The sequence below is a fragment of the Cyanistes caeruleus genome, chromosome 20, assembly GCF_971803275.1.
Source record: "Cyanistes caeruleus chromosome 20, bCyaCae1.hap1.1, whole genome shotgun sequence".
Classification (NCBI taxonomy): Eukaryota; Metazoa; Chordata; class Aves; order Passeriformes; family Paridae; genus Cyanistes; species Cyanistes caeruleus.
In genome coordinates, this window is record NC_141720.1 from 1,064,133 (window position 1) to 1,078,285 (window position 14,153).

Here is a 14,153-nt window from a genome sequence, read left to right on the forward strand (position 1 = left end):
GGAGGACCGCACCGCGTTCCTCCGGGATGGATCGGGGAGATCCCCCGGGAATCACCGGGTCCAAATCGCCTCTGATCCCCCGGGAATCACCGGGTCCAAATCGCCTCTGATCCCCCGGGAATCACCGAGTCCAAATCGCCTCTGATCCCCAGCCCCGAGCACTGAGAGCCGCGGCCGGACCTGCCCTGGACACCCCCAGACATGGGGACTCCACCAGTGCCCTGGGCAGCCCCTGCCAGAGCCTCACCACCCTCCCACAGAGTCCACATTTTGTAACAGGGATGGTGGGATGATGGATGGATGGATGATGGATGATGGATGGATGATGGATGGATGGATGGATGATGGATGATGGATGATGGATGGATGGATGATGGATGATGGATGGATGATGGATGATGGATGATGGATGGATGGATGATGGATGATGGATGGATGATGGATGGATGGATGGATGGATGGATGGATGGATGGATGATGGATGGATGGATGGATGGATGATGGATGGATGGATGGATGGATGGATGGATGGATGATGGATGGATGATGGATGGATGGATGGAGGGATGGATGGAGGGATGGATGGATGGATGGATGGATGGATGGATGATGGATGGATGGATGGATGATGGATGGATGGATGATGGATGGATGGATGGATGGATGATGGATGGATGGATGATGGATGGATGATGGATGGATGGATGGATGGATGGATGGATGATGGATGGATGGATGGATGATGGATGGATGGATGGATGATGGATGGATGGATGGATGATGGATGATGGATGGATGATGGATGGATGGATGGATGGATGGATGGATGATGGATGGATGGATGGATGATGGATGATGGATGGATGATGGATGGATGGATGGATGGATGGATGGATGATGGATGGATGGATGGATGGATGGATGGATGGATGATGGATGGATGGATGATGGATGGATGGATGATGGATGATGGATGGATGATGGATGGATGGATGATGGATGATGGATGATGGATGATGGATGGATGATGGATGAATGGATGGATGGATGATGGATGATGGATGGATGGATAGATAGATAGACAGACAGACAGATATATAATGTGAGATGTTCCATAATGATTCATGCCATTATGGAGACACACCATGGGATCAGTATAACCAGAACACTGATCTTAAAGTAAAACACAGTCATGAGACAAAGGAAAATATAATGATTTCATTATATTTGTTTAAATCCCTTTGCTGTGAATTGCTAGCTTTTGCTATTATGTATTTTTACCACTATGTATGAATTGTATCTACTCTTCATGTATAAAAAACCAGCAGGCTTGTGCGAACACATAAAAACTTATTACTGCTGTTACCTGCTTGCTGGAAGTGTAACCTGGCAAATGGTGGCTTGGGAAATAGCCAACATATTGGGGTTTGTGCCCCAGCACTGCAGGCATTGCACAGCCCAGCAGGAAACTGCCTATAAAAATGCAGAGACCAGGGGTAAAGCGGATGTGTTGGTGGAGCGGAGACTGCCCGCGTGGCGATGCTTGCTCGTCCCTTATCAACGAATTGATTGACGAACCCGATTGTGGTGGGCTATTTATAAGACAAATGGATATTTACATAAATGGCTCCGCAGCAAGCCCGCCGCGGCCCGCTCTTCAACTCTCGCGAGATCTCGACGGGTATTTATAGTTTCTGTCTTCTCGCGGGATCTCGTAGCTATATCTTGGGCTCGCGCGGCTGCCGCCCTCTCTTCGCTGCCGCCGGAAGGCCTCGGTTGTTTGTGCGGCCTCCATCCGCATTCGCCCGCCTTCATCCCCCTCCATCCGCCTCCACCGGGCGCCATCCGCCGCCGCGATGCCGCCCAAGTTCGATCCCAATGAGATCAAAGTCGGTAGGTGGCGGGCGGCGGGCGCGGGAGGCGGGCGGGGGCCGCGGGGCCCGGCGGGCGCGGCTGACGCGGCGCTGTCCCCTCAGTTTATCTGCGCTGCACCGGCGGCGAGGTCGGAGCCACGTCCGCGCTGGCCCCCAAGATCGGACCCCTGGGGCTGGTACGTACCGGGGCCGGGGGAGCTGGGGAGAACGGAGGTGTGAGGCGGTGGGGAGCGTGGGTTGGGGAGGGAGGGATGAAACACGTCCCGAGCGGAATGGGAAGCATCTCCCGGGGTGTGGGAAGCGCGTCCTGCTGGGGGAATGAGCGAATCCCGGGGGAAATTTAAGCGGGTCCTGGGAGGGAGGGATAAAATCCGTTCCGGGGCGGTGCTGCTCCATCCTGGAGGAAAAGTGTTGAGCGGTACCGCACACGGGGACAGCGCTGGGGCTCTCGGCTTTAACCCGAGCCCTGCGTGACCTCCACGTGTCGCCCTTCAGTCCCCGAAGAAGGTGGGCGATGACATCGCCAAGGCCACGGGCGACTGGAAGGGGCTGCGGATCACGGTGAAGCTGACGATCCAGAACAGGCAAGCGCAGGTACCGCACGCCGCAGGGGCCGGCCGGTGCTGCAGGCCTGGAGCCCAGTCGGCCTCCGCCTGCTCCAGCCACCGGCCCGCATCCCGGCAGGGTCCACTCAGCCCTTCATCCTTCCGAGGTGGATAAAATGAGTGCCACACAGCGGGGGTGTGTGGGGGTCTTCTGGGAAGACCTTAAAACGTGGGTGGGGGGATGTGTGTGGATCCTGAGAAAAGATCCTCATGTGCCAAAATTCAGCTTTCATCCTATTGCAGATAAATTGTTCTTTCTATAGTACAGCCAACCAGTAAAAACACTTTAAAGCAGCATAGAAATAATACAAAATCTTGCCAAATCCTGTAGCCACCTGCCACTGTACCTGTTCTGATGCCTGTGGCTGGTACGTTCCAGTGGTGAGCTGAGAGGAAGCCCCAGGCAGGAAGCAGTCCTCTCCTGCATGTGGGGAGGCCTGTGCCGAAAACCTGGGAACAGATTCCTGCAGCACAAAAAAACCTGGAGCGTGAGGGAAATGATCAAACCCACACTGCTCTGGCAATTTGCTGTGATAATTGAGTGGTTGAGTTTCTTCATTAGTAATGCAATTTTGTGTAGAGACGGGGGGGAATTAATCTCTTTCCATTTAGATAGAGGTTGTTCCTTCTGCCTCTGCTCTGATTATCAAAGCTCTGAAGGAGCCACCTCGTGACAGGAAGAAGCAGAAGAACAGTAAGTGTTGCTCTGGTTCTGAATATTTTGGAGCTAAAAGAGGGGAAATACCAGTACCTTCCTCTGGGATTATACAGCACAGACCAGTAAACAGGGGACACAAGGCTGTTTTTGGGCATCCCTGCAGTGCCAACATCAGCCAGCAGAGCTCTGTGTTTGAGGGGATTATGGAGTCAGGGACAGGTTTGGGTTGGGGGGGATCTTAAAGCCCATCAGTTCCACCCCCTGCCATGAGCAGGGACACCCTCCACTATCCCAGGCTGCTCTGTCCAGCCTGTCTTTGGACACTTTGGGGATCCAGGGGCAGCCACAGCTGCTCTGGGCAAAGCTGGGATGGAACAGGCACCTGCCCCTATAGCACAGGGCCTTGCACAGCCAGGGGAGCTGTGCAGGGAAATTCCAGCTTGGAAAGAGGAGTCGGGGATAATTTGGTGCTGCAGGCTGGGAGCAGCAGCACTGCTGGAGCTGCAAACTCGCAGCTCCCCACACGGTCTGAGTGCTGGGGATGGTGCTCCCAGGGGAAATGGGGAGCTGGCAGTGCCCAGGAGGCCTCACTGCTGCCGTTCCCTCACAGTTAAACACAGTGGCAGCGTCACCTTCGACGAGATCGTGAACATCGCGCGGCAGATGCGGCACCGCTCCCTGGCCCGGGAGCTCTCGGGTGAGTCCTGGGGTTGGGGCACAGGGAATTCACCTGCTCCATTTCCTGGGAGCAGAGCTGATGGCTGAGCTGTGCTGGGAACAGGCAGCCCCCACACCTGGGGAGGGGACGGGCACAGGGAGTTTCCAGTGTGTTCCTGGGGGAATCCAGCATGTGAGATCTGGGTAAGGGACTTGATGTTCCCTGTTGGGGGCTGTGAGGAGTTCTCTGTGTCAGAATCCAGATTGGTTTGGGTTGGAGGGGACCTTAAAAGCTCATTGAGTTCCAGCCCTTGCCATGGTTATAGGGACACCTTCCACTAGCCCAGGCTGCTCAGGTAAGCTCCTCAGATGTTTTCCTGTGCTAAAGCACTGACGAGCTGTGTATTCCTGCTGCAGGGACCATCAAGGAGATCCTTGGCACTGCCCAGTCTGTGGGCTGCAGCATTGATGGGAGACACCCCCACGACATCATCGATGACATCAACAGTGGTGCCATCGAGTGCCCGGCTGTAAGTGCCCAGCTCTGACTGAAATTGCTGTGTAACATTTAATTACTGAAAGACTCCACTAATGAGCTGTGTCTGCTTCTTCCAACAGAGCTAAGACTGCAGAAAAGGAAGTTGCCACATGAAGGCTCCTTCAGTTTTTTGTAGCACTTTAAATACTTAAAGAAAGACCCAGTTGTCTGCAAATCTTGTTGCTGGTCTGATTTGTCCCTGTCCTATGCTGTCAATTTTCCTTTGGGGGAACTCTCCCTGTTTTTATAAATCCACAAGCCCTGTCAGACACCAGGTGTCCAGGACATCCCACTTGTGTCTCTGTCAGTGTGAGGGGGAGCTGGATCCTCCTCACTCTTAAAGCAAAACTGAGCAAAGCCTGACCTTGGTATTCCCAGCCATGGGAGTCAGTCTGTGGCCTGCCTGGTGTGGCTGTGATGCCCAGGGAGGGTTGGGTCCCTTCCAGCTGAGGTTTTGCAGGGATTCCACCACAAAGCTGGTGCCTGAGGCAGGACAGCCTCTCAGCACCAGCTCTGCTTTAAATTCACTTAAAATCTTGGTGCCCCTGGTGTTAGAAATCCACTCTGATGTGAGCCCTGAGTCTCAGGAGCTGTTCAGCCTTGTGCTGTCAGAACTGTCCTGGGTAGGTTTTCCTCTGCTTGGCAGTGCTGGAAACAGTTGGAATAATGATTCCTTTTGCTTCCAGAGAGTTCTCCTGGGACAGGATCCATAACCTTTGCTGTGCTGCCTGAGGGCTCTGGTAGGAGCAAAGCAGTGCTTGGAAGGAGGGTTTGCCCTGCCAATAATTCATTTTTACCAAATCATGATTCCTCAGAAGGAGGCAGAGGGTTCCAAAAATAATAACAACCTACATTAATGTCACATTTAAACCCATCTTAATGTATTATTTAAATTGGTTATCTTTATTAATGACATAGATGAAGGGATCGAGTACAGCCTCAGCAGGCTTGCAGGTGACACCAGGCTGAGGGTGCAGTGACACATCTGAGGAATGTGATGCCATCCAGAGGGACTTGGGCAAAGCTGGAGTTCATGGGAACCTCTTGAGGTTTAACCAGGCCCAGTGCTGCAGCTGCTCCTGGATTGGGGCAACTCCTGGGATCAATCCAAGCTGGGGATAAGCACATGGAGCAGCTGTGGGAGGATCCCACAAATCTTTAGGGTTTTTTTAGGGAATAAAGATGCAGAGGATACGCTGGGCTGAAATCTGAACCAAAAAGTTGCTGTGACTTCACAGGTCCTGAAGTAACCCCAAGTGCTGCACTGGCTGCAAGTTCTGGCAGTATCTGCTGCCCTCGTGGGGAGTCTCTTGGGGTGACCCCAGAGCAGCTCTGTGGCCCCTCGGGCACAGCCACAGCCCCTGCCCGGGCTCACATCAACACCCCCAGGCAAACCCCAGCGCCGCTCTCGGGGATGCACAGGCGGGATTGTCGGGGTGTCCTGGGCAGGGCCCGGAGCTGGACTCCGTGCTCCCGGTGGGTCTCTCCAGCTCTGGACCGATCCGGCCCGGCTCGGCGGGGCTGCGCGGGGTGTGTGGGCCCCGGAGCGCCCGAGAGCCGGCGCATCCGCGCGGCGGGGCTGCCGGCAGCGAGCCCGGGGTTCCCCGGCGCTGGCCCCTTCCGGTGGTCCCCGGGAATGTCCCCGGCCATGTTCCCGTTTCCGCTGTCCCCGTTCGGCCCCGGGGGGGCGGGGGGCGGGGTCCCTACAAGCGCGGCCGCTGCCGCCGGCACGAAGCTTCCCGCGAACGCGACGTCACCTCCCGCGCCCGCGCCGCCCGCGCCCGCGCCGCGCGGGGCCTCGTCCCACGTGACACGAGCCCCGGCGCGCCGCGCGCCCATTGGCCGAGGCGGCGGCGATCGCGGGAGTGACGCGCGTTTGGCGCGGGCCGCCATTGGTCCGCCGGGCGCGGGTGGGCGGTGGCGCGGGCCGCCATTGGCAGAGGGGCGGTGGGGGGGCGGTGGCGCGGCGGCCCCGCCCCCCGGGTGTGCGCGAGGCGGCGGCGCGTGGCAGCGGCGCGGGGCGAGCGGCGGCCCCGGCCCGGCCCCGCCATGACCGACTTCAAGCTGGGCATCGTCCGGCTCGGGCGGGTGGCCGGCAAGGTGAGCGCGGGGCGCCGGCGGGCCGGGCTCGAGCGCCCCGGGCGGGGCGGGGGGCGGCGGGGCCGGGAGCGGGGCCCGGGGTCGGTCCGGCGGGTGGACGGGCCGGGCTGTGCCGGGCCGTGCTGTGCATTACCGGGCCTTACCCCCAACCATTGGGGCCGTGCCGGGCCCGCACGGGGCCTTACGGAGCCGTGCCGCGCGGGGCCGTGCCGGGCCGTGCCGGGCGGTCCCGAGCCGTGCCGGGCACTCCGGCGCCGCGCTGACTGCGCTCACGTTGTGTTGCAGACCAAGTACACGCTGATCGACGAGCAGGACATCCCGCTGGTGGAGAGCTACTCCTTCGAGGTGAGGGGCCCCGCCCGCTGCCCGCGCTCCCCTCGCGTTGTTTGAGAGGTTTTTGTGACTCCCCTGCCCGCCCGGGGCTGCCCCGGGGCCGGCGGAGCTCGGGCTCCCGCTGGAGCTTTTCCCTTCCCTTGTGCCCTGCTCCAGCCGAACAGCTCGGGGAAGTGCTGTGCCTGCAGCTCCCCTGATTGGGGGAAAAAAGAACCAGTTTTAAGTTATTAAAGTCCCAAGGTGGAGGTTTCCAAGCTGGAAAAGTTCTGGGTTTGTTGTTTATTTCCAATTAGGCGAGTGTTGTTTTAAAACACGTATTCATTAATTTGTTATGTAGTTTTTTATTTTCATACTATTTGTATGTATTTGGAGAACTGATAATTTGTCCTTGCACCGTTTGGCAAATGTTAAAAATGTTTACTCTGTACTTAGTCTTGGATGAGGAAAACCTGTGTTATTGTAACTGATTTTGGGACCAGAAAAAAGTGTTTTCATTTCCACATCCACTAGAAGAGGGTAAGTGGGTTCTACCAAGGCTTTGAAAGACAATGATTACAAATTCTTCAACAAATCAGGCTTTTTTTGGAGGAGAGACCATCATCTGCTGAATTTCTGCAGTGCAGTGGATGCTTTGGGGCCGCTCTTAGGAATTTCAGGAGTTTGGGCAGTGCTGCTGCCAGAGCACTCCCTGTTTGTCCGTTCCTCCCCTCTGGCAGGCACTGTGTGTCTGTCCCTGTGCTGGTATGCACTGTGACTGCCCCAGATGCATCCCTTCTCGCAGGAAGGATGACAGCCCCTTGCTCTCCCACTGAGGTGGGTTTAGGGGCAGTGCAGAAAGCAGAGCCCTGGTGGCAGCACAGGGTCAGAGTGTGGATCCTGACACCAATCCCAGCCCCACAGCTGCATTCCTGCTGCTCTCTGTCCAGGCATCTCCCCCCAGCCCCGCCAGCCTGGGGGTGTGAGACAGCTCAGATCCCACCCAGCTCAAGGGACCTGCAGGGACAAGTGTGAAATGTTGGGAACATCCCAGTGGAGCAGGTGCTGTCTGCCCCGTGTGGGGTGATCTCACAGCCTTTCCCTTCCCTCTAGGCTCGGATGGAGGTGGATGCTGATGGAAATGGTGCTAAAATCTTCGCTTACGCGTTCGACAAGAACCGAGGCCGCGGCTCCGGCCGCCTCCTGCACGAGCTGCTCTGGTGGGTACTGCAGGGAGTTTTCTCTGCCTCTAGTAACCAAAGTCCCCTCAGGAGAGGTGGAAACCCAGCACTGGGTGCCCACAGGACTTGGTTTTGCAGAGTTCTCACAGGGCTCAGCCTATGAAACGTTCCAGAGACAGGTGAGTGGTTCATGGACACCCTGTGTGCACCTGAGAAATGCTGCCCAAACTTCAGCTGTGCCATTTCATAGGTGAAGACGAACCTTTGAAGGTTTGTTGTGGGGCTTTAACTTCTGATAACTTAAAACTTTGAGGTAGTTTTTATGGCTTTCTGCAAAAGTGCCTGAGGTGATGCTGCTGATGGCTCGTATCAGCTGCTGCATCTTATTTTCCATGCTCTGCAAATCTTTGAAATCCTTCACAGGATGAACATTAAATTTTAGAGGCCAATTTCCTCATTTGTGAGACCAGCTCACCCTCTGCTCCTTCTGGATATATTGATGGGTTTATAGAAAAGATGGGATCTGCTGAAGAAATCTTATTTCTTTTAAAACCTTTTTGGAAAAATTAAGCATATTTTCTATTCAGTTCCACATCTTTGGATGTCACAGTGCTCAGGATGCCCTTTATTGTTCCAGGTTACCTTTTATCCCCTAGAACCAGGCTCTGCACAGGAGGAAGGAGACAGGAAGAATATCAGATGATGATGATTATTATTATTATTATTATTATTTCCAATCTGCTTATTAAATATGGATTTTAACCTGTGTCTGTTAATATTTAATCTTATGGCACATAAAACTTTGTTGAAATTACGGAATTGGCTGCAAATCACTGACAGCTGCTGCTGCTAACTGTGAACCTCAGACAGTCATAATTATTATCTGTAAGTAGCATTAAACAGCACCTGGAAATTATTCAGGCCAATTGTTAAAGGCTGTGCAAATGATGACAGCCCAGCTATTTGTTTATGACACAGCCCAGCTATTGCTTATTCTGGCTTGTTTTACTCAAATTAGGAAGTCATTTGAGCATATTCAGTTAGGAAATTCAAATTGTGTCACTCAAGCATGGGGTTAAAAATAAGAGATTGTGTGTAATGGGGATTTTGGAGAGGCACAGAGGAAGGTGTCAGCTGCCAGATGAGCAGAGCTGAAGTTCTGAAGTTGCAGTCAGATTTTTGGACTAGAAAATATAAAATATCTCTGCTGTTCCTGTGAATTCCTTTTGGTCCCGAAGGTGTTTGTGTTGCAGGTCAGTGGCTGAGTCTCTGCAGGGGCTGTGAAGCTTCTGCCCCTCCTAAACAGAGCATTTTGGGGATGCTCTGAGCACAAACCAGGACTGGAGAGTAGTGGCAGGTCCTTTGCTTGGTGAGGAGGGGCAGTGCTGGAGGCTGGGGAGCTGTGAGAGGCAGGAGAGCTGGGCAGAGCCTGGCAGTGATTGCACTTCCCAGGGCACTGCTTGGATGAATGCAAACCAAAGAACACGGATTACTGCAGGTGTAGGTCTGTAATTCAGTTGTTCTCTGCACATGAATCCCCAAAAACCTGAAAAACCAACCCAATTGTTTGCTTCTGGTTTAAGATCAGTGAGTAGCATGTGGTAGATGGAAGTAAAACAGATTTTTTGAATTTTTTTTCTCTAGTTAAGCAGGTATCTTTGCTGATGTCATGAGGCCCTTGGGATAGAAAGCCTGGAGCTGCAGCAGTGACAGGGACCTTCTCCCAGAGCCCCCCTGCCCTGTGCAGAGGCAACTGTGGGATCAAAAGGCAACCAAAAGCTGGAAATCCCCAACATGAGCTGCAAAAATTCTTACAGAGGGAACTTCCTGATGGTTCTTCAGCCTCTCTGGGGCTTGCTGTGATTTCCACATGGAGTTTTGGCTCTCCCAGAGCAGGATTTGGATGTGTCTGCAGAAGTCTCATCCCCTCACCCGTTCCCTGTGGAGCAATCCCAGCTCTGTGCTGTGCTGGGTGTAGAGATGTTCCCTGGGGAACAGTAGCAGCAGCAGGGGATTAGTCATAAGTAATACCAGCTGCATGTTCAAAAAGACATCCAAGACCTGATTTCTGGGGGTTTTTAAGGGTTTTTTTTAAGAGCAGTTGCTATCTTGCTGCCTATAACAGGCTCAGTTCTGGTTCCTGGTGCTTGGAATTGCTGCGTCTGCAGTTGTATTCCAGTCCTGGGTTCTGAGCTGCTGAAATACCAAAAGAACAGAATCCAAATCGTTCCATGAAAAGTCCTGGGGGAAGGGTTTTGCAGGGGGAGGCAGAAGCTCCATCTCTGCAGGAGTTTTGGCTGCATTGCTGAGGCTGTTCCTCTGCCCCTTCTGCAAGGGACAAGGCAGGCTCTCCTCAGCCTGTCCTTGCTGCTCAGTTTGGATGAGCTGGGATGGTCAGTTGTGCCTGGGGAGGGGAGTGCTCATCCAGCATGAGGGTGTTTGACAGTGAACTTGATGAAACAGGGAAAGGAGAGGTGAAAAGAAGGGGGAAGGGGAAATGGAAACTCGTTTTTAGCAACTTTCAGGTGTTTCTTGGTGAATTGTGGAATCATTTGAGACTTTCAGTGTGTTACACACAATTAGAGTCTAAAAAGCATTTGCATACTTAGTGAAACCCCTGTCCTGTTGCTGCTCAGAGATGTTTCTTGATAAATAATAAGCCCTGTGACTCCACACCAGTGCCAAACTTAAACAAATGTGTCTGATAGAATTTCCTATGACAATAATAAACCAGTATTGGCACCTTTCAAGGAACACTGTAATTCCATGGATCTCTAGCAGTATCTGGAAGCCTCCGGAACTAAGCAACTAAACAATATGCTTAAAATTACTCTATATTCTGCATTTTGATTCAGCTAATTTATAACTGAAATCACCTGCTGGAAAAAGGCACTTTCTCCTGGGAGTTGCCCTGTCTGAGGCAGCTCAGTGCCAGCAGATCCCAACTCGTGTTGCCTCTGGAATTGCTGTGATCCTTTGTTTTTTAGCTATTCCTGTTCATCACTGACCTTCAGGTTGGTTTTGTCTCCTGCAGGGAGAGGCACCGGGGAGGGATTGCTCCTGGCTTTCAGGTGGTGCATCTGAACTCTGTGACCGTGGACAACCGCCTGGACAATCTGCGCCTCGTCCCGTGGGGGTGGAAGCCCAAGGCTGAGGAAATCTCTAGCAAACAAAGGTATGGCAGCACCTGGCAGGGAAAATAAAATCTCTTCAAATGCTGTCTCCTTCCTCCAGTGATTTTTGCCTTGGCAGAGTCTTTTTGATTTAAGCTTGGATGCTTTACACATCAGTCTGTCCTGGGGCAGTCGGTGCTCCTGTCCTGGTGCAGGGACCATCTCACCCTTGGGGTTGTGCCAGGAGGAGCAGGGAGCCTCTGTTCCCTCCCAGCTGAGCAGATCCTCAGGGAATCCTGCACATCTCGATGCCTTCAGCCCCTCAGGCACTCAAATTCCAGTGTGACCTGGGGGAGCTGCAGAATGCTCATGGTGGAAGTTGTGAGCTGGGGTTGGGCTCACTCAGGGTGAGTTCTGGGCTCAGCTTCCAGCAGCTTCCATGGGTTTCACATCAAGCTCTTCATGCCAGGATGGATCTGGATAATCAGTGATGACACACAGTGGGAGACCCACAGACTTCACATCACACTCTTCTCCTGAAACACTTGCAGCGGCAGCTTCAGGATTGGGGTGTTTAGAGCTGATTAAACTGATTTTGAGAAGTTGTAGTGAATTACAAATGCTCCACGTGATTTTGGGGGTTCATGAACAAGAAACAGACTTCAAGCCAGAAATTAATTTTGACTTGGTGTGAATAATTTTGCACAGAATTAATTTTGCTGGATGTAAATGTTTTTTGATTGATACACTTAAACTTTTGGGGTTTGCACTTTAGCTAAAATAACCTTAAAAATACCCAATATATGAGTGGTATGTGCAGCTTAAGGCTAAATACAATGTTAACCCTACTTAATTTATTAATAAATTTGGAATCGGTTTCTCTGTATGATTATTAGAAATTGATACACCAAACTTGCACTTGTTTTTTTCCAGGGAACAAAGTCTGTACTGGCTGGCAATCCAACAGCTTCCTACAGACCCCATAGAAGAGCAGTTTCCTGTCCTGAATGTAACCAGATATTACAATGCTAATGGGGATGTTGTGGAGGAGGAAGAGAACTCCTGCACTTACTATGAATGTCACTACCCTCCCTGCACAATGATTGAAAAACAGGTGGGTTCAGAGAGCTGGAGAGAGCCTGGAATGCAAGGCTAATGGTGTGTGTAGGGATTTATTTGTTATATAAAATGTAGAGCTTTACATGAGCCATTCAGTGGCTAAAAGCAATAATTTTCTTCCATTCAGGTTTTCTTTGGCTTGAACCTCCAGACCCTGTGATCATTTTCAGTTGGAGGGAATATGGGTTTGAACTGGTGGATGTTACTGGGCTGCTGGGAGAGGAGGGTGATTTCTGCAGAGTGCACAAAAAGCCAGGTGGAAGCTTTCTTGCAGGGAGCAGAACTGGGATGAGTGAGCAGCTGTGTGAGGCAGCAGGAAACATTGTAAGAGGGTTTGGATGGTTGTGGAATGAAAAAATAACCTGGTTACCATTTCCTGAGCAGAAGGTGAATTGCACTGGCCTTCATTCAGGGGAGAGCTGGGAGGAAAAGTTCTGCTGGAGAAAGATAAAGCAACATCAGGAGTGAGAGAATGAGCTGTGCAAGGGCTGTGCCTCTGTCACACAGATGCCTTATCTATAAACAAGGGCTTTTCTTGTGATAGCAGATGCTGAGTAGGCTAAACCCATTGTGTTCCACTTTCTGCTTTGGGAAAGGGAATATTTGCAAAAATGATCTTGAATTCCCTGTATTTGAAACAGAGGTAGCTCTGCCTTTTATTTGAGTCTGTGCCCAAAAGCTCCTTAGGTAACAGTAAGTTTGGCAATGGCTGAGGACTTGTGCAGCCCTCCTGATAATTTCTGAATTTCAGGTGTTTGTAGTTTAAAACAGGACTGAAGCTGACAAAACAGCAGCATTGTGACAACAAATGTGTAATGCTCCAACATTATCTGTATTAAGCCCATTTCAAAAATGAATGGTTAGCCACAGAAATTGCTTCAAACCCTTGTGGTTCTCTGAAGCTCATGGAGGGATGTTTGTGTTTCATAGAACCCCAGACTGGTTTGGGTTGGAAGGGACTTTACAATTCATCTCATCCCATGGCTGGGACAACTTCCACCATCCCAAGTTCCTCCAAGCCCATCCAGCCTGGCCTGGGACACTTGCAGGGATCCAGGGGCAGCCACAGCTTCTCTGGACGCTGTGCCAGGGCCTCACAGGAAGAATTTCTTCCCAATATCCCTCTAACCCTGCCCTCCTTCAGCTTCAGGCTGTTCAGCCTTGTCCTGTCAGCTGTTTGTGACAGGCGTGGAAGACCTGGTGATGAAGCTCCTTGGGAAAGCTGCTGGGGTGTCTCCTGGGAGCGATGCTGAGGTTCTCCTGAGCGCTGAGCAGCCCCTCTAACACCATCTTTTGTTCCCAGTTACGTGAATTCAACATCTGTGGCCGCTGCCAGGTGGCGCGGTACTGCGGCTCGCAGTGCCAGCAGAAGGACTGGCCTGCTCACAAGAAACACTGTCGGGAGAAGAAAAGGACCTTCCAGCAGGAGCTCGGACCAGAACGATGACCGGGTGGCAGAGGCCTCTCAGCAGCAGGATTCCTTCCCAAAGGCATTGGACTCTTGCTTTTGCACAGTATGACAGACTGCTTATCAAAGCCAGAGGCACTGAAGAAAAACCCTGTGATGCTTGAGCAGAATGGCTGACTGGACTAAGCCAGCTCTGACTGGTGCTGTGGAAAGGGATCGGGTCTGCCCTTCCAGTATTATATTCTCAAGCAAAAAGACTACTGTGGAGGCTCCAGGCAGGAAGCTTCTCATTATTTATATGTTAATACGTTTGTAAACTCATGTACAGTTTTTGTTAGGAATTCTTGATAGCACTCATTAACTGTAATGTTCAGATGAGAACATGTTGTTGGCCTAAAAGTTAAAAAAAAAAAAAAAAAAAAGAACAAAAGTCATGTAGCAAAAGCTTTTCCTCCCATGTGGCAGAAGTGTCTGTGGCAGTGCCAAGGCCGGTGGGGCAGACTTGGCATCAGCACTTACTCTGGAGAACTCTGCATGGAAGCTCTACTTAAAAAAAATACAAAAAAAGAGCAAAGTAAAGGTTGGAATGAA

The 14,153-nt window shown here is 52.1% G+C and overlaps 2 protein-coding genes and 1 non-coding gene across 4 annotated transcripts; all 3 read left to right on the forward strand.

Annotated features, from left to right (window-relative positions):
- Positions 1-1,723: 1,723 nt before the first annotated feature.
- On the forward strand, positions 1,724-4,507 carry RPL12 (ribosomal protein L12). Its single transcript, XM_086858302.1, has 7 exons — positions 1,724-1,893; positions 1,977-2,050; positions 2,370-2,468; positions 3,092-3,173; positions 3,748-3,834; positions 4,212-4,324; positions 4,413-4,507. Exons 1-7 carry the CDS (start codon positions 1,857-1,859, stop codon positions 4,416-4,418), a joined length of 498 nt encoding a protein of 165 aa, XP_086714428.1. The 5' UTR covers positions 1,724-1,856; the 3' UTR covers positions 4,419-4,507.
- Positions 2,814-2,941, forward strand: LOC111945746 (small nucleolar RNA SNORA65). The gene has a single exon (XR_002871786.2). It is a non-coding gene; the product is annotated as a small nucleolar RNA SNORA65 (small nucleolar RNA).
- Positions 4,508-6,310: 1,803 nt separating the features above from the next.
- ZMYND19 (zinc finger MYND-type containing 19) lies at positions 6,311-14,153 on the forward strand. 2 transcript variants are annotated; one of them, XM_086858652.1, is made up of 6 exons: positions 6,311-6,432; positions 6,718-6,777; positions 7,855-7,961; positions 10,957-11,097; positions 11,969-12,149; positions 13,458-14,153. In XM_086858652.1, the coding sequence occupies exons 1-6, from the start codon at positions 6,382-6,384 to the stop codon at positions 13,599-13,601; spliced, it is 684 nt and encodes a 227-aa protein (XP_086714778.1). In that variant the 5' UTR covers positions 6,311-6,381; the 3' UTR covers positions 13,602-14,153. The 2 variants fall into 2 exon arrangements, with proteins under 2 accessions (XP_086714778.1, XP_086714779.1); XM_086858653.1 differs by lacking the exons at positions 6,311-6,432; positions 6,718-6,777 and adding an exon at positions 6,847-7,281.

Coding starts and splice junctions, on each gene's coding strand:
- RPL12 (XM_086858302.1), top strand. CDS start 1,857: ATGCCGCCCAAGTTCGATCCCAATGAGATCAAAGTCG. Junction 1,894..1,976: donor TCCCAATGAGATCAAAGTCG/GTAGGTGGCGGG, acceptor CTGTCCCCTCAG/TTTATCTGCGCTGCACCGGC. Junction 2,469..3,091: donor TCCAGAACAGGCAAGCGCAG/GTACCGCACGCC, acceptor CTTTCCATTTAG/ATAGAGGTTGTTCCTTCTGC.
- ZMYND19 (XM_086858652.1), top strand. CDS start 6,382: ATGACCGACTTCAAGCTGGGCATCGTCCGGCTCGGGCGGGTGGCCGGC. Junction 11,098..11,968: donor GAAATCTCTAGCAAACAAAG/GTATGGCAGCAC, acceptor GTTTTTTTCCAG/GGAACAAAGTCTGTACTGGC. Junction 12,150..13,457: donor GCACAATGATTGAAAAACAG/GTGGGTTCAGAG, acceptor TTTTGTTCCCAG/TTACGTGAATTCAACATCTG.